General features: G+C 49.1%; 1 protein-coding gene across 1 annotated transcript in view; it reads left to right on the top strand.

The window, feature by feature from the left end:
* Positions 1 to 10,319, top strand: part of MMP28 (matrix metallopeptidase 28) — a 44,494-nt gene that overhangs the window by 25,366 nt on the left and 8,809 nt on the right. Inside the window, exons 6-9 of the mRNA XM_019545284.1 lie at positions 1,507 to 1,752; positions 2,065 to 2,214; positions 2,703 to 2,870; positions 4,239 to 4,696. Coding sequence (XP_019400829.1) covers positions 1,507 to 1,752; positions 2,065 to 2,214; positions 2,703 to 2,870; positions 4,239 to 4,633 — 959 coding nt within the window. The 3' untranslated portion in view covers positions 4,634 to 4,696. The remainder of the gene's footprint in view (positions 1 to 1,506; positions 1,753 to 2,064; positions 2,215 to 2,702; positions 2,871 to 4,238; positions 4,697 to 10,319) is intronic.

Genomic DNA, 10,319 nt, shown 5'->3' with positions numbered 1-10,319 from the left:
ACCCTAGAAACTATGAAACTATTACAGCATGTAGGTGCTGGGGGCTATTTTGCACTGTGCAGCAGCACTACCCAGGGATGAAAGTGATTTAAGGAGCAGACTCATTGGTGATATACTGGTGCAACTCACACCACTGTCTAGTTACTCTACCCCAGAGTGGAGTGATTTACTTTAGTGTGAGGCCCTGTGTTCTGTCCCCTCTTTGCTTTTAGTACAAAATCTATTTAACATGTGGTATATCTTCTTCCTTTACAAACTCCGGATCGTAGATTTTTAAAAACTCAGACTATTACCTTCCATGTCCATCACACCCTTTCTGAGGTATTGAGATCCCTGGTATCACTTCAGTTCATAGAGCCTTGAGGCAGTAGACAGTGAGTCATTGCAACATACTTAGTCCCACACCCACTGTTTACCAGTGAATAACAGAATTCATTTTAGCTTCTCTGTTGTTAAAAAGATTAGTCCCCAGTATCCAAGATCAGCCTTTTTCAAAAGGCTTTTTAATTCCCACACAAAACAATGTTGCAGCTAGTTCAGGCCATCAAAATGATCAATTCATTTAATTTTAAAGCATTGTTGTCTTGGGCTGAGCTCCTTTTCATCATCTCTGGAAACAGATTTTTAAATCTAAATTTTGTGTTAGATCCTCAATTTCACCAGCTTGAATAGCACTGCTGTGGGTCTGTTGGTGTCTTAGTGCCTTGTCCCACGTTACAGTTATGATGTGTTAACCGCACTTAAAACAAGCATCAGTGCATTCAAGCAGGTAAATGTGCTAAGAGCTTATGCATGTTACACTACAGTGGAACTGCTCTACGGAGATAATGTTAGCAGTCCTTACTGGCTCTGATGCAGGGCCAGGGCTGGGACCTACAATCAGTGGTTTGTCAACTGCACACCTGGCTTCCAACCCTGTTCAGAGGGCTGGGATCATAGTAAGCATTACTGTGCGACTGCTCAGAAAACTTTCTAACTCATAGTAATGCTTACTACTTTCTAAATAAAACATATCCTAAGTGTAACATGCAACAAGGCCCTAAAAATATTCAGTGAATGTTTGTGGAGCATCAAGTTGAGGGTGGAATAGCCGGGGCTGGCATTTCACATCCAGCCTGGGTCAACCCTAATCCACAGGTCTCACTGGCTGTGTGAACTGATGGCAGCTCCTGGTGGAGAGACTTGCACCTCACCAAATCACCACTACCATTGACATGCTTGTAGAGTGATCCAGGCCGCAGCAGTCCCTTCAGGAGACTTGTTCCTCAGTATGGTTCTCCCTCATCATTGGGAGGGTGTGGAGGAAATCCACCCTGCCAGTGCAGCACCGGGGTGGGACTTGCCTAGAGGGGGCTGGCTATGCGGCTGTCAGTCTCACATTGGCACTGTATTTGTTTGCGCATGGACCTGCTGCTGTGTTCTTAACCCTGCTGCGCCCAGGCATCCAGCCCAGAGTACAGAGCTGGGTGGGGAGTCTAACTTCCTGTGCCTCTTGTGTTTCACCAGGGGGGGCCCTGGCCCACGCGTTCTTCCCCCGTCGTGGGGAGGCCCATTTTGACAGTGATGAGAGATGGTCCCTGCAGAGCGGCAAGGGTCGCAACCTGTTCATCGTGGCAGCACACGAGATTGGGCACACCCTGGGACTGGAGCACTCACCCGTCAAGAGTGCCTTGATGTCTCCCTACTATAAAAAACTCAGCAAGGACTTTGTCCTGAGCTGGGACGACATCCTCGCAGTCCAGAACCTGTACGGTGAGCTTAGCTTTCTCAGAGCCTCTTCTGACCCCTGGTCCTACCCTCGAAGGGAAATCCATGTTGAATGCCAGGGAGGCAGGGTACCAGTCACAATAGGACCTCCTATTTAAAGGGCTTCAATAGCGTATGAAGCCTTACAGACCGGGACAACAGGACCTAAGATCTTTGGTCAGAGCCCCACCTGGGTGGAGTCTGTGTGAATCCAGGGTCACCATACAGCCTGGGTTTACCAAAGAGCTGGGAGAAGCCACCTATGTTTTTGCCTGTCCAGGCATTGGATATATCTTCTGCTTTCTCTTCCTATCACAGGGAAGCCTTCCAAGGGCTCAGCTGTGCAGCTTCCAGGGAAAGTATTTGCTCATTTCCAGGACTGGAGCCATACCTTCCCAGGTGGCACTCAGCAGCAAGGCAGACATGTTTCTTATTACTGCCACTCCTTCTTTGATGCCATCACTGTTGGTGAGCGTGTGCATGTGAACCAGCCTCTCAATGGTGGGTGGGCCCTTTCCTGGGGCCCTCCCACTGATCCACCCTGTTTACTGGAGTTGTTTGCCTTCCACAAGGTCATTTATGGAAGTCAGAGGTGGAAAGGACTGAGATATTAGAGGGCTCAGGAAAGACAATGTGTAGTGAAAGACATGCCAGGTGTATGTGGCAGCAGTGCCTCCAGGTGGAGGTGAGGATACAGGGAGAGGGGACTTGCAGCAGTGTTGATACTAGAGAAGAAAGGGTCCTCTGTGGTGAGGAAGAAGTGGAGGGCATTGAGTGCAGGTCCAGAGGCAGAGAGGAAGTAGTGGTAGATGCAGTGGTGGAGCCACTGCTGCAGTGCCCTTCCACACACAGCTTTATCCCCTGATTGGTGCTGCAGGGATGAGGGTTAGTTGTGGGAACCTTGGCTCAGGTTCTTACCAAAGGCCCCTTGCTCATGTTCCCCCTTGTTTGCACAGATGCAGATCACAACCTGTACATCTTCAAGGGCAACCACTACTGGCTGGTGTCAAAGAGGGGCAATGCCACAGAGCCACAGCCCCTGCAGACCCGATGGGCAGGGCTCCCAGCTGGCATTGATGCGGCCACCTGGTCAGAGGCAGATGGCAAATTCTACTTCTTCAAAGGTAATGAGACCTGAGGATGGAAGGGGGGAGCAACAAAAAACTTCCCCCTTATGTCCTTGTTCTCTCTTAGTATTGTCTGTCTATCTGCCCATCTGCAGCAGTGCCGGGGGGGCAGGGCACTAGAGCTGTAGAACACCTAGCACAAAGGGTTCCCAATCACCACTAGGTCTTTTTGATGCCACCATAATGTACATAATAAATAGCAGTAGACTGGAAACTGGGACTCCTGGGTTCTATTCCCAGCCTGCCACTGACTCACCGTGTGCTCTTGGGGGAGCTCTACCCATTCTCTTCATTGTGCTTCAGCTGTCTCTGTGAAAGCAGCAGTGATACTGCCCCAGCTCTGCAAAACCTTTTGAGCTCCAAGGACAGAAAGTACTTCCCAAGTTCTATAGGTTTTCAGTTACCCAGGGCACCAGTGTAGAGCTCTGAGCTGTCCACATGGGCTAAGGGTCTCATTGGCTTGGAAATTGCAACCTTCGTCCCTGGGTATGAAATGCTGGGTACTGCGTTTCTGTCCATGCATGCACGATTTCTATGCGTCCCAAGAGATGGCTCAGAGTGGTCAGGGCAGGTAGTTGCACAGACTAGGGCCACAGAGGAAAATGGCTGTCAGGATAGCATGAGCTCTTAACTGAAACCGCGCAAAGGCCACTCAGAATGGGGGCTTTGTTGCTACAGCTGGGCAGGGGCCAGCAGCCCCTCTTCCCCCTTGCTCCACCCCTTTCTGCGGGGTTGGGATCAGGCACAGCCTGTGAGCTGGACAAGCTGTTTGAAAAGAGCTTTTGTTCCCTTCTTTGCCATAACCCAGCCCTGCCAGGGTAAGCAAGTGGCCAGCAACAGCCAGTGCTGGAGTTAAAGCATGGGAGGAAATGGTCACAAGCCAGGGATGACATGGAGATGCTTTTCTTCTTGCTTTTATTTCTTTGTATCACCACCACTGCTGGAGGCACTAGCTTGGGCTCTGGGCCTTGCAGTACTGAGTATGGCATGGGCACCTGTGGAGAAGGCAGTGATGAGGCAACAGGTTGGTGAGACAAACAAATGGGGAGTGGAGGGAGGAGGATTATTGGACTGCATTGGTGTTATCTCTCGTGTCAAGCAGGTGTCCTAGCTTACACAGTTCAGCCTTATGAACAGCACACTGGCCTGACTTCTGTTTCCTGCTCTGCTCTGTCCTGATGGGTGATTATGGGCCTTTCTCTGTGCCTCAGTTTCCCCTCTCTCCCTTCCTCTCTCCTGCCTAATTAGTTTGTGGTAGTTCTGTCATTCATCTCCTGGCTCCCATCTTCCCCGGGCTGTGCCCTGCTGCCTACACTGTCTCTGTCCATGCTGACCTAACCAGTTTTGTTTCTGGCTCCTCCTCAGGTGGCCGATGCTGGCGATACAAAGGCTCCACACTGGAGGCAGGGTTCCCCCAGAAGTGCAGTGCTAGCAACCTCCCCCGACACCCCAACGCAGCCCTGTACTTCCAGCAGCTCCACCACCTCGTCCTCTTCAAGGGTCCTAAGTACTACGTGGTGAGTGAGGAGACGCTGCAGGTGGAGCCCTACTACCCCAGGAGCCTGAGGGACTGGAATGGGGTCCCAGCTGAAGTGAATGGTGCCCTGACCCACCACGATGGCTTTGTTTACTTCTTCCAGGATGATCAGTACTGGAAATTTGACCAGGGCAAGTTGCAGGTGGTGGTGACTGGGAAATGGGCCACTCAGCTGCCATGGATGGGCTGTTGGGATGTGAATTCCAGTCGGACTCTCTTATGAGCTTCACTTGAAGGGACCATGACACCAAGGTGCTGACTGCCATGAGCACAGACATATGTGACGGTGGCTGGATCCCCTGTCTTCTCCTCTGCTTATAGGAGAAGGATTCTTATTCCACAATGCACGTGGCTTGCCAGGTTGGGTCCTTTACCCAAATACCTCTTGTCAATCATCTACTTGAACTCCTGTCTCAGGTTTGCATCACAGTGACTGCCTGATGTAATCAGAGTCCCTTGCTCTCTGAGAAACAATGGACCTATCCCTTCATCCTGAGTGCTCTTCTGTGGGTCAGGCTCCTCTGTGCATACCCTCCCCCTATACATGGGCAAGGGCACCCCTTTTACAGAGCACTGAGAAGACGCTGTTCTCAGGAGACCAACCTCCCAGTTCAAAGACGTCCCCACTCGCAAATAGGGACTACTGGTGCTGTAACTGGGGAAGCCCGATCAATCTGGAATAAACAATCCGGAGCTGTGAGGGTTGACTTGGTTGGAATCTTTTTGGATGAAAAAAAATTGAGGTGTTTCTTTTGTCCAGAAACATCCTTTTTGTTTTAATATTAAAAAGTCCACCTCAGGACCCATTATTTTTTTTCCAAATATGTTGCTTTTTATGTTTTTATGGGAATTGTTATTAAAATGGTTTTTTGACATTGGTCATTGTTTTTTTTCACTAGACCATTAACCGAAACCCCCTCCAGGGTTTTTGGTAAATGAAGAATCATGGTAGTATTTTCACTTTCAGTAAAAAAAACACACAAGCAAAAAATAGGCCCATGTTAAATCTCTGAAACAAACATAATTTGAAAATTATTTGTGAATTTGGCCTGATTTCCTCCATTTTCCCATCATTTCTGGTCTTGGCTGTGTTGGCTGGAGATGAATGAGAAAGAATTTGCCTTTTTTTATCTTTTCAAAGGGCAGTTTCAGAGACCAGTATCGGGTGACATAACTCACTTGTTGGGAGATCCAGAAGAAGGTGTGAGTTGCATCACAGATTCATAGATAGTAGAGTCAGAAGGAACCCCAAAGGATCATTGTGTCTGACCCCCTGCCCCGGGCAGGTCAGATGATCCCAGTTGGGTGCCTATCTAGCCTCCTCTTGAAGACCTCCAAGTTAGGTGATAGCACCACCTCTCTTGGAAGCCCATTCCAAATTCTGGCCACCCTTACTGTGAAAAATTTCTTCCTAATGTCTAACCTGTCCTCCAGTTTGTACACATTATTCCAAATTACTCCTAGGGGTGCCCTGGTAAATAGTGCATCTCCAATTCTCTGTTGTCCTCCCTTGATAAACTTACAGGCTGCTACAAGGTTTCCCCTCAGATGTCTCTTGTGAAGGCTGAAGAGATCCAGATCCCTCAACCTCCCCTTGTAGGGTTTTGTACAGAGGCCACTAATCATGCAAGTCACGTTCCTCTGCACCCTCTCCAGATCCTCCATGTCCCTCTTGAAGTGCGGCGCCCAGAACTGGACACAGTACTCCAGCTACAGCCTGACTAGTGCCACGTAGAGGGGGAGCATCACCTCCTTCAATATGCTGGTCGTGCATCTGCTAATGCATGACAAGGTCCGATTGGCTTTGTTACGCTGTCCGCTCATGTTCATCTTGCAGTCAACTATGACTCCAAGATCCCTCTCAGCCACTGAGAGGAGGAGGTCATCCCCCAACCTATAGGTGTGCTGGGGATTCCTTCTCCCTAGGTGGAGTACCTTGCATTTGTCTTTGTTGAATTGGATCCTATTTTATTCTGCCCATTGACCCAACCTGTCCAGATCGGCCTCAATCTACTCTCTGCCCTCCACTGTGCCCACTTTGCCCCATAACTTGGTGTCATCTGCAAACATGGACAGGTTACTCTCCACACCTTGGTCCAAATAGCTGATGAGGATATTAAATACTGATCCAAGGACTGACCCCTGTGGGACACCACTGCCCACCTCTTTCCAGGCCAAAAACAACCCTTCCACCAGCACTCTGTGGGTACGGTCCCTAAGCCAGTTTGCCACCCACCTGACTGTGTAAGCATCCGCTCCACAGCCTGGTAGCTTCCCTATGAGAATAGGATGCGAAATAGCATCGAAGGCCTTCTTAAAGTCCAAGTAGATGACATTTGCCTCAGCTCCAGTGTCAAGGCAGTGTGTTACCTGGTCATAAAAGGCTATAAGGTTTGTCAGGCAGGATCCACCTGTGACGAACCCATGCTGGTTACCTTTCAGCATCATTTCCCCCGCTGGGCCTTCACAAATGCACTCTTTAATGATTTTTTCCAGTGTTTTTCCAAGAATAGAGGTAAGACTGACTGGCTTAAAGTTACCCGGCTCATCCCTTCTCACCTTTTTAAAAATGGGCACCACATTGGCCCTTTTCCAGTCCTCAGGGACCTGGCCGGAGCACCATGAGTGCTCAAACAGCATCAGTTTAGATGGGCATCCATTTGCTGCCATGTAATTCAGGCACCACATATGGGTGCCTACAGGCTGCAGTTGTGCACAGCTTGGATGTTGAGAGAGAGTGTCCCAATGAGTGGGCCTGGGGATGTGTGATTGACTGTACAACTGCAAGATTATACTGTCATATAAAACACTGCACAGACCTATTAAAATACCTTTGAAATGTCTTTGGTTGTGGTTCTGAATTAGCCAGGACTATTCTAGCAGAAGGTATCATCTAAGGGCAGCAGAAGGCCCATGCCTGGAGGCTCTTCACAAGTGACATCCTTTCTGCATACCAACATGTCATGGCCTAGATAGCCCAGGAAGCCAGAGCAATAGCACTGGCCTTCCATGGCAGAAGTCACGCAGCAGCATGTGCTTCTGTGCCCCAGAGGGCCTGTAAGCATGTTTCTCTGTTAGCTTTTTGGGCAGTTTGTGGCTGTGCTGACCCCTGAGCCCAGGGGAGCTGAATGTCTCTGGGGAGGTACATGGGATCTGTGTGGGGCCTGCTGTGAAAGGTCAGCCAACCCTCTGTATTGTCTTGCTTCCACACCTGCAGCAGCCCTGCCTCATGCCCACGCTGGAGGTCTCTGTGGGCACTTACACATGTGACAGGCATTTAGTTCTCAGGGTTTTATTCTATGTTGACTAAATTGAAATGGTGGGTTTTTAATTGGCTGTGGGAGAAGTGAGCAGCCTCAGTGTGGGGGGGGAGGAATGGGACCCTTGGGACTTCTGCATTCAGCGTGCCTGCGGTAGACAGGTACCTACTGAAAGGAGAAGTGTCAAGGGGCCCAATCCTTTTTTTTCAGCGGAGCAGTTCAGAGTGAGCTGTCAGATTAAAGGCTGCAATATTTCAAGTAACAATGTTGCAAACTAAACTACGTGGGGATTAGTTTGCAACACTGGAAATTCATTTGAAACCCCCAAATCTTGTGCACACATAATGTATAATACTATTAAGCCACGCAAAGGAAATTTTTGTCATGTGTATGTGGTGACGATCGTCATGTGTACAAGCGCCCTCCTGACTCCAAGCCACCAGCTCCTATCTGCCGCTGCTCTGCTTTGCTCTTGTGCTTTGCCTTGGCTCCCATTTCACTCCAGCAGAGGACACTCCTGGACTTTCAAGCACTGAACAGTAAAGCAGCATTTTCCTGAGAAAAGCCAAATGCCTGTTTCCTGGAGTAAAAGGGCTTTGTGTGGAGAAGGGAGGGGTGGTGTCTTGACCTTCCCCTTGTCCCAAAGAGCAGGGCCTGGAGCATTCCTGAGCTATGTAGTAGGAGCCATACCCTGCTTCACTCAGGCAGACTAGCAGCAGCAGTTCTTTGAGCTGAGGTGACCAAAGGTCCGAAATTTTCCACAACAGTCATGAGCTTTGGGGCTGTGTCCTCCTTCCCCTGTGAGTTGTGGAGATGTGAATGTAGCCCTGAATTTGTAAATCAATCCTGACTCCATGTGGGTAGGTCACAAGGGTGGATACAGGAGGGAGTTAGGGGGAATCAGCCAATACTCTACGTGTTTCTACAGAACCAGGCAATGACATGTAGGCACTGTGCTTCCTCCCACTGGGTAATTCCCTCTGTCTGTCAGCAAAGCAAGTCCATGGCTGAGAGATTGCACTGAGGCTCCTGTCCTCATTATGGGAGCCCCTTGGTTCTCTGGTGAACAGTCTCACATACATCTTTGGCAAAGGGCTGCGCCCTGAAGATCACCAAGTTTGAACTATTTTGGACTCTGGTGGGGGAGCAAGTCCCAGAGTCCTGGAACCCTTGCAGAGAAAACCCTGACTATGTGGATCCAGCTTGAACCTCTGTGCTCCCTGCAGCTGTGCCAATACATCCTGAGGAACAAGGTAATCTTTCAGATTACCCACATTGCAAACCCCAGTAACTGAAAGCCAGTGTAAAAAAAATAAGAATCAATGGGACATGGGTATCCAGATCCCTTACATAGGTTTCAACATGGGACCCTTAGTTTACTGTATAGCTAGCTCTCACAATCATTTGTGTCTTCCTTGAAGCTCCAGCTTCTGCAGTCATGTGATTTAGTGAGCATCTTGGCTTTTATTTAAAAGAAAATTAGGGTGTTTTACACGTGCTGGGGGGTGGAGATGCTCTAATTAAAGCACCCACGGCATCTCATGCATCAGCATTCCCGTGCTTCAAAATGGGGGCAGCAGCACTTCAAGTCAAGCTCATTCAACAATCTTTAGTTAAAGTGCCCCCGCTGCCACTTCGAAGTGTAGGGATGCTGATGCACAACCCACGGAGGCTGCTGGAGCTCGCTAATTAGCATGCTACAGCAGACTTGATTTAAAGGAGTCTTCTCTGATGTACTGTAATTACAGCACATTGGAGCAGCCTCCCTGCATGTCTATAGGCACCCTAGTTCCTTGCTACCTCTGGGTTGCAGTGAAAAGCTTGAAAATGTGACCAGACTCACCGGCGGGAGCCTGGAAGGCCTCAAAAACCGATGGCAAGTAAAAAGGACCTGAATTGAGGGGTTATTATTTTATTTTATGGATTTAAAGTCAATCTTGTGACTGGCAGGGGTGATAAAGGGGAGTCTGGTTTGGTTCTTGTTTGAATAATTAGGGTTGGTATTGCTACGCATGTCCTAAGAGATAGCTGTCAGCAGGAGGACAGGTCGGCTGTGTTAGTGGTGTGCGCGGGGTACATATCACAGCTGTGTACTAATGAAGGCTGAAACTCAGCATTCAAAATGATGACACGCAAAACACATTATTTCTGGGTGGGGAAGTTGCCGGCTGATTTGATGGTGGCATCTGCCTGTCAGCAACTCGATCCGGATGTATCACAAACAGCTTTGTTCAAACTGCAACAGCACTGACAGATTGTGCAGATTTCCTGTGGGCTCCTCTTATCAGTGGCCACAGCCTGCTTAGCAACCTTCCCCACTTTAGAAACAACACTGAAGAGCAAATTGAATGCTGCAAAGCATTCTGGGATTTGCATCAAAGTTTATACTAAATGAGGGCAGCATCCTGCCAGGTGCTGAACTCCCTCAGTTCCCCAGTGAGGGGTCCGTCTCCTTATAAGATCTGCAGACCCCGCTCCACTCCAACTGGCAGGGACATCTCCAGGCTTTGATTGTGATTTCCCCATGCTGGTGTAGAGAGCATGGAGAATTAACTCCTGAGTGTCCAGGTAGAGTTCATGTGTGATGCCCATTCCCTTGAGTTGGTTTAATACGGCAGCACTGGCCCCTTAAGAGCCCAGCACATTCCA

The sequence above is a fragment of the Crocodylus porosus genome, unplaced genomic scaffold, assembly GCF_001723895.1.
Source record: "Crocodylus porosus isolate Cpor-Errol unplaced genomic scaffold, CroPor_comp1, whole genome shotgun sequence".
NCBI lineage: Eukaryota > Metazoa > Chordata > Crocodylia > Crocodylidae > Crocodylus > Crocodylus porosus.
This window is presented reverse-complemented; position numbering and strand designations above follow the sequence as displayed.